Below are 22,254 nucleotides of genomic sequence, written 5' to 3'. Positions count from 1 at the left end.
AATTCGACTTTACATTTGAACAACGTACGACTTACTTACTGGAACTTTGCGTGCTGTTTGATGTAGTGGAATATACGAAATTTGTATATTCGAGTACCTACTACTACTAATGTATAAGACCTTAAGGTCTGTCATAAGCTTACCCCAAGACTAATAATAATCAGTAAGTCAATGAATATTTGATGCGAGCTTTAAGCTTCTTAACATAATTGAACTTAATCTGTTCCATTATGCTTAAAATTACATTAAGCTGTAACGCGCAATATTGATTTTTATGGGTAGATTATTGACTAAGTAGATCCTTTCCATAAAGATGGACCAACACAAATACTTCTGGTACATAAAGCATATTGTAGATTTTATAAATATTTCGAAGATAAATTAAAATCTAAATATACCTATAATGAAATTGGGGTGTCAGTTTGTAATATTAAAACAGCTCTTTTTTACTCAATGCAGATTTATACACGGTACATATACCAAAATAACATTTTTTTACAATTTGCTGTCGCATGCACAGCTTGTCAGTTTATTATAACTTTCATAATCAAATGGTATTAATCACAAAAATATCATCAACCATTATACAGCTCAACATCCAGTACATTAAAGCCTCTTCTCCCTTTAAGGAGAAGGATTGGAGCATATTCCACCACGCTGCTCCAAAGCGGGCTGGTACACATGTGGCAGATTTTTTTTTTACAATTTTTGTCTGTCTGTCTGTGTGTTTGATCCGGCTATTCTCTGGAACGGCTGGATTGTTTTTGACGGGACTTTAACTGGCAGATCAGTGATATAATAAGGAGTAATTGGGGCTACAATAATATTTTTTTTTGGTTAAGTTCAAACGCGTACAATGTTGCGTACACAGCTAGTATAAACTAAAAACATTCGTGATAAAGTTATATAATATACGTATATACGTAAACGAAATGGAGTTGAGCAATAAATTTACTAATGATCCTTTCAAAAACTTTGTAATATCCAGCAGTCGTAAAAACAGTACCCCTTGAAGTTGTATACTCGAATCAAAATGGTATGTAATAGTTATTATCTTCAGATGCTGAATGGTTCGATCGTAAAGTCAACTAAGTATGTAATAGGATATTTTTTATTGCACTGTTATTGGTCCTCTGGTGGAAAGCTCAAGAGATTCTCAGACGCATAATATACGCATTGGGAGACGCGTATGCCATTTGCCTCTGGAAAATACGAGATATGATAATGAAAGAAAAATTATGAAAATCATATGACATTATTTTTTTTTATTTATCCTTATTTGGTTCTTCAAACTTAAAATACCTCTACGTATTTTAAGCCTATAAATTATTTTGAATATAATATTTATAAATAATCATTAATGGTTGTAAAGTTTCTAGCTATTGACTTACATTCACAAAATTATAATTATATATTACAATCATAAAATGATACAAATGTAATGGATACTTTTTGGTTTGAAATATTTATAAATAAAAGTAGGAATGAATATTACCATACCATATTAAATATTGTTAAATTTTTAATTAAATAAAAAAAATATATTGGACAACGTCACATACATTACTCTGATCCCAATGTAAGTAGCTAAAGGACTTGTGTTATGGAAAATTATAAGTAGGTAACGACGGTACCACAAACACCTAGACCCAATACTGTAAATGGTAATGTTCCTGTTTATTTCAAGCTCGGCCTTCTGTTTATATTTTTTTTAAATTCATGCAAATTTTACAAAGTTAAGCCATCTATAATTCACATAAGTTATACAGGATGATGTAACTTTAGGTGCAATTTGAAAAAAGTTTAAGCAAACAGTTCAAAAACCAATGCTTGAAGTTTGAAAAAGATAATGAGATTTAACTTTGCACGAATACCCGACTCAGGGATTACAGTTTAAAATTATGGTCACTCTTATACCGAGCATAATCCGATCTCAGACTCCAATTACACGTCTGTGTTCTCGGTAAGAACTGAGATTAAAACAAAATATAAATCCATACTGATATTATAAACGCAATAATAACTTGATCTGTTATACTTTTATGGATAAGCCAAGATAAAGCAAGATTTATTATTGCTGTGTGACGTGTATCATTTAGGTAGACGTACCAATATAATCATCACCATCAAAAGACACTGTGATACTTACAACTTCTTATAACAAGAGGCCAACCAACCAACCCAGAACTCAAAGGTTCCGTTCCTTGTACAATACTAAGTTTGACAGTAGAGTCTGAGCAATCTGATGAGTGTTGCCAGACTTTTTTTTTATGGAATAGGTTGGCGGACGAGCATATGGGCCACCTGATGTTAAGTGGTCACCATCACCCATAGAAAATGACGCTGTAAGAAATATTAACTATTACTTACATTGTCAATGTGCCACCAACCTTGGGAACTAAGATGTTATGTCCCTAGTGCCTGTAGTTACACTGGCTCACTCACCCTTCAAACCGGAACACAACAATACTGAATACTACTTTTTGGCGGTAGAATAACTGATGAGTGGGTGGTACCTACCCAACGGGCCTGCACAAAGCCCTACCACCAAGTAATCTCCTAGTACCATCTTCTCAGATTGTGCCCAAAGGCTTGTCATCAGGTAAATTCTATAAAAAAAAAATCTTCGATTTGATTTGGGTTAATAAAATGTAACATTAACAACTCACTATATGCAATTAAGTATTTCATACAGGTTCTATGACCCTTAACACAGATTTTAAATGTATTACGTTCAAGTACATTTTATATGTAAATTGGGTTAGTTATCAAAATTTAAATTTTATCGGTGTTTGTAATTACTCACCCAAATTAGTTGTGGACTTGTATTTGCTTTTAATTTTGAGCAAATATGATTATATTACGAGTTATGAATTTAAAAATGGAATGAAATAGTTCTATTTTTATATTACTGGGAAGCTGAATGTTAAATAGGTTACCTAATGAGAACGAGTGTAATGAAATCGCACGTCCCAGATAATCGACGTTATAGATCGAATTAAAAAATGTATACAAATTAAAAACTTATGAAAGATTAATAAATATATTAAAAATATAATTCATTTTTTTTATAATTGCTTAAAACGTGATTACTGTTGCATGCATTCATCAAAAGTTGAGGCAAAAGACAGATAAGAATCAATCTGTTTGACATTCCATTTTCAAATATATATATATATATATATTTTTATTTCAATCGACAATTGTTAGTAAATGAATTTTTGTTCATTTGGTAACAATGGTTTCGTCTTGGTCTATATATAAATAGATTAATTTATTTTTCTACATTTAATTAAACCAGGATCGTAATGATTGAAGTGCTACATCAGTTTACTTTAATAAAGAATATTTAAATTTTATCCACGTGATTTGTGTCCTTTAGAACCCGTAATTTACATATCTTTGTCCTTAACTGAGCACTAAATTGTCATCTCTATGTAAAATTACATAGTTATCGCTTTTATTTAGGCGTGAAATTATCATTAATAATATTAGCTTGATTACGTGCTACGTTCATATGATTGGCAGAAGCATTCGTGCTGTCTGTAAAATCTTTGATCCCTGAGGCTGTAAATTTCCCGCTGCTGGGTTAAGGCCTCCTCTACCTTTGAGAAGAAGGTTTGGAACATATACATCATCATAGATCATGCACCTAATATTTGAATTCTAACTATTTCTGTCAGATTTTTCATCCCATTGGATTATGAGAGTGAATGAGAGCGTTCTAATTTTTGACCAAATTTAATCACTATATTTAATTTAACACAGTACACTCATCTTGTTTAATAGGCATAGTTACTGAAATTGTAAGAGATGTGACAATCAACATAAAATACCATTTTTATAAAGGAAAGACGAAAACACGGGACATCTTGGGCCAAACTTTTACACCAAGCATTCAGTTGTATTGAGACTAAAACCTGTATCAGGTAATCTGATTAGAGATTTAATGTTAAAGCAAATGTTTTATACGGTTAGTCATTTAATTGAATGTATTTTTTTTTTCTTATAATTTATTTATAGTGTACCAATGAATTCTATATCACAAAGGTTTACATAACTAATAATAACATCGAATTTAAATTAAATTCCAGGATCCAAGACGATCCAAAAACGTTACGTCGACCTTAGAAAAGATTTATTCATAATAACGGCATGATTATAATCTAAGCTAAATCATTTATTTTATCGTCGGGATCGGCACAAGTGGGTCGTTAAAATATAATAAAATCATAATCATATTGACATTTTAACAAGTAAAATAATTACCATTTTTGTTGGTCAAATATTTTCGGATTATTCGATGTAACGAGGGTCGTTAAATTTATTGTCGTCTAGCTATTTTAATGAAATTCCATTCTAATAAATATTGGAATAAATTTCATCTATATTTTATACTAGAAACCCGCCCGGCTTCGCACGGGTGCAACACTGATACTAAATATACTACAGAATTTATTTATTTGTTCACGTCATAACATTACAAACATCTAAAATTATTATTGTTTCATTACTATATTGTCCATGTATTATATACAAAAACCTTCCTCTCGAATCACTCTATCTATTAAAAAAAACCGCATCAAAATCCGTTGCCTAGTTTTAAAGATTTAAGCATACAAATGTACAGACAAAGCGACTCTATTTTGCTATCGCCATATTTTTTTTTAAAATAGTGAATCTAAAACACTTTCATTAAATTGCAGCTTTAAAACAACTTAAATGAAAACAAAACATTTGTTTCATCAAACAAAATTATGAATTGGGTCGTTTGTTCGTTTTGTGTTCAAATAATTGTAAGTAAAATTGTATCAACTTTTATTATAAAAAAGAATAACATTGTTTTTTGAATAAGGCGCTTTGTAATGCATAAATCCGATTAAAATTTAAAACAAAATGTTTATGAGAGTGGTAAATCGTGTATATTCGAGTGTACCTTTATTTATATAGCGATACAACAGCCAGGTGAACAATACTGTACATTTGCTTAACGTGTTTGTTAATTCAGGGCTAGTGTCACGTTTCGAAATTTATTGGAGCTTACGTAAATCATATTGTTTTACGCGTTAATTTACGGATTATTGCCTATGAGAGCTCTAACGAAACATTTGCACTTTAAACATTGAAATCATTCGTTAAAGACTTTGATAAATATGGGATAGATATGTGTACTCATTACATTACATGAAATTTAGTATACAAATAGTCTAGAGCTTGAGATAGGACATAGGCTACTTGAAATTACGACGAGGAAAGCCGCGGGTAACAGTTAGTAGATTATAAAGATGATTGTATTTCAGTAATATTAAAATGAATTTAAATTTTAGGGAATTAATAATACTACATAGTTTTGCCGTAATGGAACTTGAGGTAACATATCTCATAAACCTACTGCAGTAAAATTTTTTTTTTTCTTATACATGCAGAAGTTAATAAATAATATATGAACGGATCTCTTAATTGTAAACTTAGAAATTTATGGAACAACAAAATTGTCACAGGCAACCTAGTACTTAGCCGTGATATAGGACTGTTCTGTATTAATATACAAAGTTTATTTATACTGGTGGGATAAGGTGGGATAAACTAGTTTCAGCCGGTTCTAAGAATTAATTTCGCTGTTGATTACCATAAGTTTATGTTTCTGTTTCATACCAGATTCAAAGTCTTTGGGTATAATTAATGCCTTTTGCATTTTCAGTTATATTTTGAAACTAAGTAGATTCCCCCAAAGCTTCGCCTTTCCTCGAACTGAGATGGCTCAGTGGTTAGAATACGTGCATCTTAACCGATGATTTCGGGTTCAAGCCCAGGTAAGCACATATATATATATATATATATATATATATATATATATATACATCCTACAACCGTTTTGGCGTCATGTACGTGGTGCATCATTACGACGTCCCCAAGTTCCCCTTACTTTACTTAACATGTCATAATGAATACTGCTTAGTTTTTTGATTTCCAGGTCCTTGGGATACGTTGTTTTCCGATAAAAAGAAAATCCGCGATATTCGTCTTTCAGTCATGCCCAAACATTTTTGAACCCCTAACCATGATGATACATTTAAGGCTTCCTAGATATATTGATCATAATTTACCCATGTCATCGATTATTTAGCGTCCTCACAGGATGGACTGTATTTGGAAGTGCGACGTTGCCAGCTTTAGGTTTGTTGTCTCTTTCTTTTCCTATCGCTGTTCTGTGCAAATAGTTCAACGTTTATTTTGTTCCAATATTCGTACGGCTTATACATATACGGATGCCCAATATGTTATAATATGTAAATACTAATCTTTTGCTTCCTATCCTGGATTACGCCGACGACTGTTATACACATCTCACGGAGGATCAGCGAAAAAATCGGGCGATTTCAAAATTTCTAAATTAGATTCATATTTGGTTTGCGTAAATATGATCGTGTCTCTCATTTTCGTGGCTCTGCCCATAAAAATTCATCGGAATAATTATGTCCTCTCTATCATATTATTTTGTTGTTGTATTTGTTATCTCCTGTGTTTTATTTTTCCTGTATGTCCTAAATGTCTACCTACCAATTTTTATATGTACAATAATAAAATGATAGTACTTATAATAAAATGAATTTACTGGGAACAGTGCTTTCATTTTATAGTTGGTAGCTTGCAGCCACATAGTACCACCTCAAATAATACTGTATGCCTCAAGATCACTATCGCTCGGCTATCGTACAAGGTTCAATTTTGGGTACCTTTCTATTTCTGGTATATATAAATGATCATCCTTTCTATGTTAAAGGTATTTGTGATATAGTGTTGTTTGCTGACGATACTTCACAGATTTTAAAGGTTAACAAAAAAAACTGACTATGACGACATGAACGGTGAGTTATCACAGATACACAATTAGTTTACAGTAAATAATTTAGTTTTGAATGCTCAAAAAACAAAATGTGTAGTTTTTACCCTACCCAATGTTAGAAAGCTAAATTATAAGATATCTTGAAACGGTGACCGTCTTGATGTAGCCGATACTGCGGTGTTCTCAGGATAGAATTGGATTCCAAACTTCAGTAGAGTCCTCATTTATCATCCCTAAAAGGAAGACTCAGCTCCGCAACATACGCGGTTAGAAAAGTTTGACAACTAACTGATGTTGATACCGCTCGTCTAGTATATTTTGGTTATTTTCACAGTATTATGTCATATGGCATATTATTTTGGGGTAACGCTGCAGATATTGGATCTGTCTTTATTTTACAAAAGAGAGCAATCCGGTTTATTTATAATCATGGAGCTAGGGACTCTCTTCGGGATGCTTTTAACAAAGTAGGAATACTCACTGTTCCTTCACAGTATATTTACAACAATATTATGTATATTCACAGCAACATTGATCACTTTGATAAAATCAGTGATCATCATTGTACGTGCACTAGAACTAATGATAAACTTATAACGCCAAGTTTCCGACTCCGCAAAGTCAATAAATCCTTTTTGGGGCAAGGTATCCGATTCTATAATAAAATTCCGCAGACATTTTTAACTTTGTCGTTTCGTAAATTCAAATCGTTTGTAAAAAATACATTGGTAAAAAAGCATATTATTCGAAACAAGATTTTATAGATGATAAAAAAGTGTGGAGGTAATACCTGATGGCTTCCTAGCAGGATATATTAATTTATATAATTGTATTAACTAACACGACTTTGTATTTTTTAAATGTTGAAAAAGAGTAACTACTAAATTTCTTGCCGGTTCTTCTCGGTAGAATCTACTTTCCGAACCCCGGTAGCTTCACTTAATTGTAAAATGACGATTCAAAAGTGTTTGTTAAAGCGTACTTAATTAAAGTTTATTTTGATAATTTTTTTTTAATTGGGTGTCCGTATGCAGCTATTAGACGTCCGTATACAGCTATTTGGCGTCCGTATACAGCTATTTGGCGTCCGTATACAGCTATTTGGCGTCCGTATACAGCTATTTTGCGTCCGTATACAGCTATTTTGCGTCCGTATACAGCTATTAGACGTCTGTATATGGCTATTTGGCGCTTGTACAAAGTACTAAGCTTTACGCCGGTTTATTTACACCGAATAATAAAAACTACCAATCACGAATAACAGAAGATTTAACAGTACAGATACCAATCACGATTGATATAGATGTTGTACAAACTTTCACCCCCTTTTAGTCCCTTAGAGGATGATTTCGTGGATGGAAACTATCCTTTCTTTCTACTTTCCTTTTTTATCTTGTTAGGGTATGATTTTGGAGACAAAATTATCCTATGTTCTTCTCTACAATGTCTCCATACTAAATTTTATCTAAATCGGTTCAGCAGTTTAATCGTGGAAAGATAACAGACAGACAGACATACTTTATGTTATTATTATGAATAATGAATATAAATATTAATTATTGTAAAATATTTAAAAATTTTCTTCTACGAAGTCCTCGGGAATTCATATATTCATTATTAATATATTTAATAAACATTAAATAAGTTCCAATAACAGTTTATTTCTACACACTGATGTAAAACAAACAATAATCAAGCACCGAATAGGTATTATTCAAGTCGTAAGTGAAATGAGCGAGACGGCAACGTCGCAATTTTGGACGCCAAACAAGCGAATCCGTAGTCAGGAATTCCCCTAGATATACTGTGTGCGATATACGCGCTGCGGCAGCGCCTCACCTGCGCGGTGATTTCTTCGGGAACTTTTCAATATTTTATTTCAACTATTTTAAGCGACTTTTACCTTCCGTCGATTTTTGTACTACAGCTAGCTAGAATGTATAGGACCTCAGTGTCACCGGCTAAAAAAGTGGCGTCCGGTATACGGACGCCAAAAGCAGGTGGACGCCAGTTTAAATGCATTTTCGCCTTCAGTGGACGGCCAATTGTTTGCGGGATAAATAAATATATATATATATATATATATATGTGCTTAATTTATATTAAAACACCGTGAGTTTAAGCGGTGGTATTAGGTACAAGTACAAGCATACTTTTACCAAATTCCGGTCAGCGGTTTAGCCCTGACATACAGACAAGTTACTTTCAAATTTATAATGTTATAATAATAATTTTAATTTAATACTTTTACATCGAAATTTGACCAAATTTAAAAATATCAGACTACCATCAAATTTATATTCTACCGACATGAATCATAATTAAATTTAGTTAATACAGTAGTTGTGAATTAAAATAGTTACTGCATATATCCTGAAGGATTGGAATGGTGGCAAGAATGCCAACAATTCCCCGTTGAACCGTAATACCGATCCTCTAGGCAAAAAACGGACCAGCCCTCCTCACCAGTAAGGGAATAAGGCGTACAAAATCGATAATTTTTGTGTCATATATGTTATAATATTGTATAGAATATTATTAATATGTTTGATATTTTATGAAATTACTAGCTGTTTCCTTTTCGCGCGGATAAAATAAGGGTCTACATAAAATTTGTATTGGAGAAACACACAAAGAAATGTGTTAGTTTTTTTTTTGGGCCACTTGTAATACATGAAAGCCTTTTTTATAGTATAGGTTAGCGGACGAGCATATGGGCCACCTGATGGTAAGTGGTCACCATCGCCCATAGACAATGACGCTGTAAGAAATAATAACCATTCCTTACATCCTCAATGTGCCACCAACCTTGGGAACTAAGATTTTATGTCCCTTGTGCCTGTTGTTACACTGGCTCACTCACCCTTCAGACCGGAACGCAACAATACTGAGTACTGTTATTTGACGGTAGAATAACTGATGAGTGGGTGGTACCTACCCAGACGGGCTTGCACAAAGCCCTAAAACCAAGTAAAAGAGCCTTTGAGAGATTGTACTATCGTGTTAAATATTATGGAACTGAGACTATCAAGTGACTAAGTATAACTATGAATCTTGAATTTTTATGGTGCTTAACTTCTAATACATACGAAGTAAGCCTATTAAAGTTCATTTTCATGTCATGGAAAACACCATAGGGAAATCTGACAGCGTTATTGAATCTGTGTAAAGTTCAGTAATATAATGTTTTGACTACATTGGGGTTACTATCATGTAATTTTCGCTTTGGAATTTATTGAGACTTTATTTCTACAGAAGAAAAAGGAAACGCATCTAGGTATTAGTTAGTCTGATAATAAAGCCAGGTACCAGACACTGGCAAACAGATAGAAATTAAAAAGATAAGAATAGATAAACACCAAAAACATATATGACGATAAAAATATTTTCGAAGGTTTTCTTACTCTGACTGTACAATAGTTTTGCCTTGCTGATATTTATTTACTTGTCCAAACAGTGCCAAAAGTTGAGATAGTGGACGAGCGTGGTCGACCGCTACAAGATAAATTCTACAAAGAAGGGTCGATCATAGAACTGAGATGCGTGGTCAGCGAAGTTCCACAACCGACGCGACAAGTCAGCTGGAAACATGGAGGCAGATTGCTCAACTACGATACGAAAAGAGGAGGCGTTAGGTATGTTGTCATTGATTATATTCAACTTTGATATTTTATTTGAAGTATTATTTATGTGTTATGAAAATATTTGTTTATATATAGGTTTGGCGAGTTTTATTTAAAATGTGCGACTTTTTTGTAGTATGCTCTAAATTAAATTCTTGGTATATCGAAATTTGATGACTGTTTCAATATGGATGATAATTTGTGAATATTTTGGACATTTTCACATTCTGATATTGATATTATAATTAAAATAACTAAATCATTAGATATTACTGCAATATTGTGTAGGTATTAATAATATAATTTGTTAATACCATCAATAATTAATAATTACAGTGAAATCATTGAAGATTTTCGCATATTGACCAAAATAAGTACGATTTTGCAATACCGGGAATTTAAATTCGCTTTGCACTTTGTATACGCTTTTATTGCATCTTTGTAATGCTTGTCACGCTCCATTTCCTTTTTGTTTTATAATATGAGAAGGAACAATAGGACAATCGTAATTCTTCCGAGTTGTATAATCAATTTTAAAGCGTAGGTTGATCCGTGAATAAAAACAAATTCGATATTCTCTCCTTAGCAGGTTAATGGCGAATTATTTTTCAGAACCTGTAGGTTACGTTTGGATGTTTGGGTTATTATCATGCTTATATTATATACCTATAATAAAATTAGAGTGTCGGTTTGTAATATTGATGTAACCCTTTTTAACTCAATGCATATGTATATATACACGGTACATATACCAAAATAACATTTATTTTACAATTTTTGTCTGTCTGTCTGTCTGTTTGTTCCGGCTAATCTCTGAAACGGCTGGACGGATTTTGACGGGACTTTCACTGACAGATAACTGATATAATAAGGAGTAACTAAGGCTACAGTAATATTTTTTTTTGTCAAATTCAATCGCGTACAAGGTTGCGGGCTAGTTAAATAAATAAAAACCGAAGATAATTAATTATTATATTTGATTTCAGAAATAATATTAATAAAATTAACGTAAATAAGTAAATAATGTAATTCATATGGAATTGTTTCGATTTTTACATTTTATTCAATAGGTAAAATCTCATTCATTAAAACATTATTATGGTGTTTAATAAGAATGTATGAGCTTAAAATAAATAAATGTGATTTATTGGATATATAAAATAAATCATCAACAACAACATTCTGAGAATTTCTCACAGCTGGGCTAAGGGCTCCTCTCCCTTTGAGGAGAAGGTTTGGAACATATTTCACCACGCTGTTCCAGTGCGGGTTGGGGGAATACACATGTGGCAGAATTGTGATAAAACAAATCAATGATTCATCATAAATTTCATATACTTTTAAATAATACCGTTATTGTTCACATATCGCTTAAGATGAAAAATATCTATGTAAACTTTAAATATAGAATATTATGAAATATTTTTTTGTTTATATGGAATATATTTTTGAAAGATATTTTTTTACAGTAGTGATTAGTAAAATCAAGTTGTCTTTTACTTTTGTATGTCAAATCAATTATGTCAGAAAGGGAAAAACAGTATAATTAAAAATCGTCTAAAAATATAGTCGTTAATATAATATATCAGTGTAGTAACATTGGTCGTTAATTATTAAACTAGCTGCTTATTTTTCGCATTATTTATTATTATTTTTCGAACGCAGCGCTTCTAAAACATAACACTCAAATACATTTACAAATTTTCATGGAAATCTGCACAATCGTTTAGGAGTTCAATTACAAACACATGTACGTAAGCCTTGTATATATAATTATATGAGTTTCAATTATATGATATGAAATAATATACATTAAAATATATGTTATTTATATGAGCTTAATGTTGCTCTTGGCGTGTGTCAATACAAGGCTTTGCTTTTAAAAGGTGGAACCTGCAAATAGGTTCTTCTCTGTGAATTTCTATATGATACAAATTTAAGTATACATTTTCGATGTTGCACATAAAAAATAATAATAGTATCATTTTTTATGAGGTGATTCGACTGTAGTTAACTTTAATTATTTATTTATAATTCAAAATACTCCGTTTTCTTATGATCAGTGCTTTACTAGTGGAAGAAACGTGACGGAATTTAAAAAAATAATTAATTTATTTTCAAAATAAAACCTCTTTAAAGGTACTTGAAGTTTACTTAAAAAAATATAGTTTAGTTTCAATTATTATGTGTTCGCTGCTTTATTTAAATTTAAATTGAAGTGAATATAGATTTTAATGAAGAATTATTATTTTGTTGAATATTGATTTCAAAGATAATTATGTTTATTATTTTTAAAACCGACCAAAATGTTGTGTGGCTGACATACAGCCGCCGCACTTTTTCGCTTTGGATTCCACGGGGAAGGATTTGTAGAATGCGGTCACATATTCATGGTACGCTCCTTTTATACACAAATGCGTTTTTTATTTTATTTGAATGTGAGAGAAATGTAATATATATCGTCGTACAATTGTAAATATTGCTAGATTATAATTTTATAAGAGATAATAAGATCGTATTCAATTGTTTTAGATGTTTCATAATCTTTTGGTTAGGCTAGTTAAGTCATAGTAGCATACTACCTAACCTGTAAATTTCCTATTACTGGGTTAAGGCCTCCACTCTCTTTGAGGAGAAGGTTTGGACAAGATATACATAATATATTATTTTAAAAGGAGTTTTGCATTGACAGCCCAAAAGATATATTTATTTTTCTTATACATTAAAAATGTATATTTTACTTTACCTGTTGCAGCTGCCATCTTGTCTTCGTATAATAAATTAAAAAATATATAATTAGCACAGGAAGTGTAATTAAAGTTCAACGGAAAGATAATTCCCTTTTCTATTTAGACTTAATTAATACAATCGCCCATAAATCTTTAAGGCTGTTTAAATAAATAAGGGCAGCTTTAATTTAGGTAATTTCTTGGGAAATAAAATGTTTTGTATATATTTGGAGAAATGTAGTTTGAAATATAGTGCTATTGTATTTAGAATGATGCAATTTGTTCTTGGAGTTACTTCGTTTCGTTATTAACAGCCTTCAACATGAAGAGATTTACAGAAAAGGATTATTACATATATAAGGTGATTATATACATGAACTAGGTGATCGTCCCGACTTTGTACGGCTTCAATTAATTCAAATTTACGCGTGATTTCTTCCTCTTGAAGTTGAAATTTCCAAAAATACTTTATAAATAACTGCCTACGATGGGAATGCAGTAACTATGCTTAATTTAAATTTTATAGGGCAAATAGTTTCGAAGATTTTGTTAAGTGTTATTTCACTTATTTATAATGCAAATAATTATTTGGTTTTAGTATAAAACAAAACACCACCGAGTATATTTGATTTGTACATATCAGATTTGAACACAATACATTGATTATTATAATACAGTACAATACCTTTGATTCCTTCAACAAAGCCACAAACAAACAGAATGAATCTATTCACATAGGCCTTTTAAAGTCCTTAACCCCACATATAATTATAATATATTCGACAAACCGCCTCCCCATTTTGTTTTATACTTTAAAAATATTTTCAAATCAAAACTATATTTATGTACAATATATCTTACTTATTTTTACATAGCCTATGTAGATTAAAATATAATTAGTTAAAACCAATTGTTTCATGTTTTAGTAGTAGTCGTTAGTAATTTAGTTTTATTTATTTACTAAGTTAATGTGTTTATGTTTATGTTGCTATGCAAGTAATATGTATCTAATGTTTACATTAAAGCAAATACTGATTACATTTGCGAAAATAATGTTTTTAGATTGCAATTTCAGTTTCTAAATTTATCTACACCAGATAGTCAGGACGCATCATCAAAACGTGTGTAATGACTTTAATTTTGTAATCGGTAAGCTTTTGCTTTTATTTTTTTTTATATTGGTAAATAGTATTTTTCATCATAAAATATAATTAAATAGAAAAACTAATTTCAATATTATTAATTTAATTTATGAATTCCTGTAATGTCTTCTACATACCATTACCTACTTTTTATTATTAGTATACAATGTATGATATCTGCATTAATATTATAAATACGATACTCATATCATACCTCTTTGCCTATCATATCTTATATAGAAAGAATTTTTATTAATATGAATATTGCATTTTATTTTTTAAAAAAAGAATTCTCATATTGTCCTTAAAATGATTTCATAATTCACTCCGCGCTATAGGAACATTTAATATGAAGAGGATAAAGCTTTTAAAAAATTAAATACATATTTTTACGTACGATTTTATAAAAATAAAATACAATAAGTCTTTTTTCAACGATAAATTTCACTTTGCGAATATAAACTTTAACATTGTACGAGTGAATGACGTTGATTGGTCAGCTTGTGATCCTAATCTCTGAAATCTCACCAGTAGAAGCTAGTATCGGTTGTTTGCTATTGCTGACTTTTGCTGCCGTTAAGGAAAAATTTTGTACTGATGTCTCACCAGTGGAAGCAAGTATTTGTTGCTTGCTGTTGCTGTCTGTTGCTGCCGTTAAAGCAGAATTTTGTATTGAAATCTCACCAGTGGAAGCGAGTATCTGTTGCTTGCTGTTGCTGTGTGTTGATGCCGTTAAGGCAGAATTTTGTATTGAAATTTCACCAGTGGAAGCGAGTATCTGTTGCTTGCTGTTGCTGTGTGTTGCTGCAGTTAAGGCAGAATTTTGTACTGAAATCTCACCAGTGGAAGCGAGTACGAAATTATGGCAATAGTTTCGACAGCTGTTTGTGTTTATAACAAAACATGTAAGCTGAGATCAAATACATTTAATTAAGCGATATTTTTTGTCACACGTGAAGTGGGATGCGGTGTGAATATGGGTCTTAATCGTACCGAGAATGATCATAGAGAACCGGGATACTTACTAAAAACGAAGCGGTACCCTCACAGTATTTTCAGCGGCATAGGATCACTTTCGCTATCCTGTAGGTCTAACATCATATACTGATTTGTAGTCACTTTTAAAAAAATATCTGATGATTAAACAATAGAGAAGGAACTTATAAAGAGCAGTGTGTGTTATAGCAGCTATGAAAGGAACGGAACGAAACTGAAATAATTATTATATAATTCAAAATATAAAGAATATTAATCCGAATTTGTATAGCCTATTCCAATGGAAAAAGAAAAGGAGATATCCTGCCCTTCTCCCAATTTTATTTGGGGTCGGCACAGCATGTCTTCTCCTTCCATACTTCTCTGTCAGACGTCATCTCACAAGTAACATTCTTTCTAACCATATCCTCTTTCACACAATCCATCCATCGTTTTCTTGGTCGTCCTCTAACTCTATATCCGTTCACATCCATGCTCAAGGCTTTTCTCACAATATGTTCCTCATTCCTCCGCATTACATGCCCATACCATGATAGCCGGCCTCTACATAACTTCTCGGCTATCGGTGTCACTTTCAAATTTCCTCTTATGTACTCATTCCTTACTCTATCCATTCGCGTAACACGCATTCCTCTTAGCATTCTCAACTCCGCAACATGCAATTGTCTTTTAGTCATCCCTTTTGTAGTCCAACACTCTGATCGATATAATACAGCAGATCTGATCATGGTCTTATAGATAAAGGAGATAAACAACCTTACATTAATAATAAACTATTAACGTAGTCCATGAAATTCTTTAATAGCTCATCAAGTTAGTGAACTATTAAACTTTGTTGTTTTATAAAAAAATATTTATAATGCAATTATAATCCCCTAAACTACATACATCCATTTTGGTTTTACTTCCAACACAATAATAGCGGTTTCGTTGAAAACATTTTATTCGAACTTTCGACCAATGGTGCGTCAATTCGATTTTCAATTATGTTTATTTGGCTTTTGTCCTCTTGTGGCTGGAATAGAATATAATGATATGGCTTCAACCAATTGTAACTAACCATCAGGAGGCCAATTTGCCAGTCCATCTACCTATTATAAGTGATAAAAATTAAGCCTTCGAATTTGGCAGGCGTCCAGGTTTTAGTCGATGAATAACTTAATTGGAGCATATTTGAATAAGTAAAGTCATTCCAATGCTTTTGACTTTTGTTATAATAGAGTGCATAGTTTGAGGCTGATGATAAGCATATTTTATAACAGATTTTTTTATCAATTCATTTATTTGTTTCATTATCCAATTCTTTATTTGAATGATATTTTTGAATTAGCGATAATAATTTCGCTGTTAAAGTAATAACTGAAAATGAACGTCACTCGATATAAAAACTCTATTACCCTGTTTTTTCAAGCCGGCGATAATCATTGTATAATCACCTTAAACAAGTACATTTTACTCTTGACGAAAGAACGAATATCACTGCAGAGCGAGAAGTTACACACAGCTACACGTTTTAACCTTAACAAATAACTAGCATAGGAACATAAGGATCAAAACATTCCAATTTATCTTTTGAATAGAACTTTTATTTGTAAACGCACTAGTACGGTATTTAAAATAAAAGTATAAAACCAAAGCAAAAACAAAAATAGAAATATAACTAATAATAATGCGAAAATAAATATAAATAAATAGTATTATTACTGTCTGTGAGATCGCGGACGTAGGTGGATCAGATTGTTGGGTTGGTTATGTTTTTGTCGTATTAAGAAAAAACGGAATCCACGAAATCCAGTTAATCCCTATACAAATCTTTTCACATTTTCATAATAAAATTTCGCAATACTCAAAAACGCTTCTTTAAATATAGCAATAAATGCTGTTGCCAAATTGTGCTAAAAATCTAAAAACGGCTTATATGGAGCAAGGTTACTCATTCTTTTGTTAAAATTGTTTTATTATTAAATCTCAAATAAGAGCGACGTTCGGTCACAGTTGCTAGTTTTTGCGAAAAACTTCACTCTCGAGGTTTGTTCCTTTACTGTACATAGTACGGAAATTATTTGAGGAAATTCTTTTCGGTAACTACCAATATTACGAAAAATGTTTGCATGTCGAGTTTTTTTTATTTTTTTTTTTCATACGATATGGGCTACCTGATGGTAAGTGGTCACCATTACCCATAGACGATGACGCAGTAAGAAATATTAACGATTCCTTAAATCGTCATGCGCCACTAACCTTGGAAACTAAAATATTATGTCCCTTGTGCCTGTAGTTACGCTGGCTCACTTTTCAAACCGGAACATAAGAATACTGAGTACTGTTGTTTGGCGGTAAAATAACTGATGAGTGGGTGGTACCTACCCAGACTGGCTAGCACAAAGCCCTGCCACAAAAAATGAGTATAATTTGATAGTTTTTTTTTAACTAGAGAAAAATCTATAGCAAACTGGCTTTGTAGGAATCACTAACTAGTAATTGTGAAGTCATGATATTATATCCCTTATGTCTGCAATTACGCGCACTCAAACTTGTGAACTGGAACACAATCTAGCATATTGATTTTTGAAAACAGAGTAACTCATGAACGGATATCAAATCAAATCAAATCAAGATAAACTTTATTCAAGTAGGCTTTCACAAGCACTTTTGAATCGTCATTTTACAATTAAGTGAAGCTACCACCGGTCCGGAAAGTAGATTATACCGAGAAGAACCAGCAAGAGACTCAGTAGTTACTCTTTTTGAACATTTACAAAATACAGTCATATACGGGTAATACTCTACTATCGGGTGATAAGTGGTTTAATTATAATGTTCAAGTCTTTCGTATAAACGAACAGTATTGCAATTAGATATTTTGGTTTAAAAAGAGAGAATGTCGATACTTACTCGTAATTAACTAATTACTCCTGAAATTTACAGGAAATTTTATTAGGTAAAAAGTCGTCATTCAAATATAATTGGCCCATTGGTAAGAACGCATGTATCTCAACCGATGATTGCATGTTCAAACCCAGATAAGTACCACTGAATATACGTCTTCTTAATTTGTTTTTATAATTCATCTCATGATCGGCGGTGAAGGAAAACATCGCGAGAAAACCTGCATGTGTCTAATTTAATCGAAATTCTGCCACATGTGTATTCCACTAACCCGCATTAGCACAGCGTGGATGAATATACTCCAATCCTTATCCTAAAAGGGAGAGGATACCTTAGATCAGCAGTCGAAAATTTACAGGATGTTAATGTATATTTAACGTAAACAAAACTTCCGCCCACCCATAATTTAGGAAAAAATCTAAAACAACAAAACATTGCGTCATTTTTATTTCATATCTACTTAATGTTAACAAAGCAACAATATTTTAAGAATAGATCGCAATCAAACGGACTTATAGAAGTATATTGTTTTGCGATCAACTTTCCTTTATCCGGCTCGACGGACCAATAAACAGAAACAATGGTATCTGTAATTGAACTGAGCCCTATCACGAAATTCCATGAAACATAACGAAAAGGATAGCCGATCTGAGCGTTAATTTCACCGCCAATTTGCATCCAAGAAACTTGAACAAAGAAATTGTTTGCGGTCCTTTGTTAACGTATGTGACATTTTCGGGGGTGAGATTTATTTGAAAGAAATATTACGGTATTTGGGAGTTATCAAAATCGAATGAGTTTAATTAAAACACTAATTCCGTATATAATAGAGGAAGAGGAAAGGAAATGGACCGACTTTTATATATTATTAAAAATTTCAAGAACTTTTAACAGAAGTAGTTTTAACGTTGTTTTATTAATCGTATTTTTAAAAATGAAACAGTTCCATTTTTATTTATAAATAGAAGATGAAAAATTGTATCCTGTATCAGTTTGCAATTATACTTAAGTCCCATCAAATTATGACAGCAATATATTGTACGCTCATAATCGTGAACATCTATACTTAATATTATAAACGTGAGAAAGTAACTACATCTGTCTATCTGTCGCTCTTTCACAACCAAACCAATGAACCGAATTTAAAAAAATTTGGTGTGAAACAAACTTGAACTCCAAAGGTTACTTAATTTACTTGACAAACCAACCCCCTAAAGGAGAGCAAAGCCGCGGGCTACAACTAGTATACAATATGAGATACGTACTAAATGTACTAGAATTATTGTTAACAATTTTAATGCCATTAATAAAATAAATTGTACATAACATCTCGTTTCAACAGTGTCAAGACAGAAGCCACGTCTAACGGCGCCTTGTCAAGACTCTACATAGCAAATGCGAATAGAAATGACTCCGGTAACTACACGTGCTCATTAGCGGATGTCGCAGCCTCAGCAGTATCTGTTCACGTGCTCAGGGGTAAGTATTTAGAGTAAGTATATAAATAAAAAAAATTAAAGTCACTAGATTCTCTAGAAGGCTAACTAAATACCCCAAAATAATCAAGGTCAAGAATAACAACTAATAATGACTACTTTTCTTTTCGTAGCAGTAATATAATTTAAAGTTAAACAAGCTTGGTTTCAGTAGGTTGTGCTTAAGCCTTTCTAATTACAGCCACAAGAAACATGACATCTCAGATCCTGCGGCTGGTATTGTATCAGCTATTTAAACCCTCGATGACCTTTAGTCAGGCTGACAGCTTAACTAAAAGATTCAATTAATTTTAATTAATATTAGGTTGGGGAAAAAGTCTTTTCGCATATAGTATGTATGAACTTGTAATAAAATCTCTTTGGCTATACCATTTGTATCTGGCTGGTTTTGGTATCATTAAAAAGTTTTAATTTTAAAGAAGGCACTTCCAAATTCAAATTAGGAATTTGTGTGATTTTCATTTGTTTTTGTTGTTGTTAAAATGAGTGAATCTAAAGAAGAAATTCGATACATTTAAAAATTTTACTATAAAAAAAGGTAAAAATGCAACTCAAGCCGCGAAAAAAATTTGTGGTGTTTATGGACCTAATGCAGTATCTGTGAGAGTAGCACAAGTTTGGTTTAAGCGTTTTCAAGCCGGAAATTTTGATATCAAAGATGCATCTCGCTCTGGTCGCCTTGTTACGGACAAAATTGATGCCATTTTTGAAAAAGTGGAGCAAGATCGGCATATTAGTAGTTACGATGTAGCTGAAGAACTGGCAATTGACCACAAAACGGTTTTGACTCATTTGAATAAAGCTGGGTACACAAAAAAGCTCGATATATGGGTGCCTCATGAACTCACTGAAAGAAACCTAATGAACCGTGTACTCATTTGTGATTCTTTATTACGACGTAATGAAACCGAACCATTTTTGAAGAAGCTGATAACTGGTGATGAAAAGTGGATCACATACGACAAGAACGTGCGAAAAAGATCGTGGTCAAAGGCCGGTCAAGCTTCACAGACTGTGGCAAAACCCGGATTAACTCGCAACAAGGTAATGCTGTGTGTATGGTGGGATTGGAAGGGCATCATTCATTATGAGCTGTTACCGCCCGGCAGGACCATCGATTCAGAACTGTATTGCGAACAATTGATGAGATTGAAGCAAGAAATTGAGAGAAAGCGGCCAGAATTGATCAACAGAAGGGGTGTGGTTTTTCACCATGACAACGCTAGACCTCACACATCTTTAGCCACTCAACAAAAATTACGAGAGTTTGGCTGGGAGGTATTAATGCATCCGCCGTATAGTCCTGACCTTGCACCTTCAGATATTCATCTGTTTCGGTCTCTGCAGAATTCCTTGGGCAGTGTCAGGTTAACATCACGAGAGGACTGCCAAAACCACTTGTCGCAGTTTTTCGATCAGAAGGCCCAAAATTTTTACAGCAATGGGATCATGTCACTACCAACAAGATGGCAAAAAGTTATGGAACAAAATGGCACCTACATACTTTAGTCAAATGTAAATAAACTATAAAAAAAACTTTTTGATGTTTCATATAAAATACGAAGAAAAATTTTCCCCAACCTATTATAATGATCGTTATGTAACGATTTTATATAATGCGGAATGTCATAATTTTTCTGATTCATTTTAATAAATTAATTGTTCTAAGTAATTGAAAATCATCCATTTATAGAAATAGAATATAAATAGAAAGCCTTTTATTTCTCGCATAGAATTAAAAATTAATTATGATTTACGTTTCATTGCATTTTTATTATGATATTAGTTAAATTTATAATGGTAATTTTGTTTTTTTAAATATATATATATATATATATATATATATATATATATATATATATATATATAATTAATTTAATATAATTTAAATGAAATGATAAAATCTTAATTAAAATATAAGTTAAAATATTTTAGTTGTTTTTCATGCAAGCATGCAAGAATCCCTCTTATGGGAGGGTAAAGTTCTCCTCCAGACTTTTTCATTTGCCTGAAAATCTTCTATTTAGTCAAAAAAAAAGCTTATTTGGCAATTTTAATTCTGTCCTATATGTATTGCGTTTAAACAAATTGTTGATTTATTCAAATCATTACAGGCGAGAATCCGCTAGCAATGCAAAGAGGGAAGGCGTCCATCTTACATCCATCGCTGATTTTGTTGGGCAGTTACATCAGCTGACATATAGCCAGCGCGTTATGTACGCGCAACATTGTGTAAAAATTGACTAGATTTAATCATAGTATAAGGACAAAGATTTTTGTGGAAATTTTGTGGTTATTATATAAATTTTAAAATGTCTCAAGTTTAACCAACTTAAACTTTAACCTTTAATTATTTAAAATAACGTAAACTATATCTGACGTCTTTCTAAATAAACATGATTTTATTAATTAAAATTCAATCGAGCACATCCGTTAAATATTTAATTTTATATCAAATCGTGCATAAATTCATACAAACTATTAGTCAACCAATATTGATTTTAGTTATACCATCAACTTTAATTGAGAAGA

At 32.0% G+C, this 22,254-nt stretch overlaps 1 protein-coding gene across 1 annotated transcript in view; it reads left to right on the top strand.

Moving 5' to 3' along the window:
• Positions 1 to 21,970, top strand: part of LOC124539410 (titin homolog) — a 35,893-nt gene extending 13,923 nt beyond the window's left edge. Inside the window, exons 4-6 of the mRNA XM_047116802.1 lie at positions 10,305 to 10,482; positions 19,569 to 19,705; positions 21,837 to 21,970. Coding sequence (XP_046972758.1) covers positions 10,305 to 10,482; positions 19,569 to 19,705; positions 21,837 to 21,919 — 398 coding nt within the window. The 3' untranslated portion in view covers positions 21,920 to 21,970. The remainder of the gene's footprint in view (positions 1 to 10,304; positions 10,483 to 19,568; positions 19,706 to 21,836) is intronic.
• Positions 21,971 to 22,254: the final 284 nt, after the last annotated feature.

This window comes from Vanessa cardui, chromosome 22 (genome assembly GCF_905220365.1).
Source record: "Vanessa cardui chromosome 22, ilVanCard2.1, whole genome shotgun sequence".
Classification (NCBI taxonomy): Eukaryota; Metazoa; Arthropoda; class Insecta; order Lepidoptera; family Nymphalidae; genus Vanessa; species Vanessa cardui.
The sequence above is the reverse complement of the archived record's forward strand: the minus strand, read 5'-3'. Positions and strand labels throughout refer to the sequence as shown.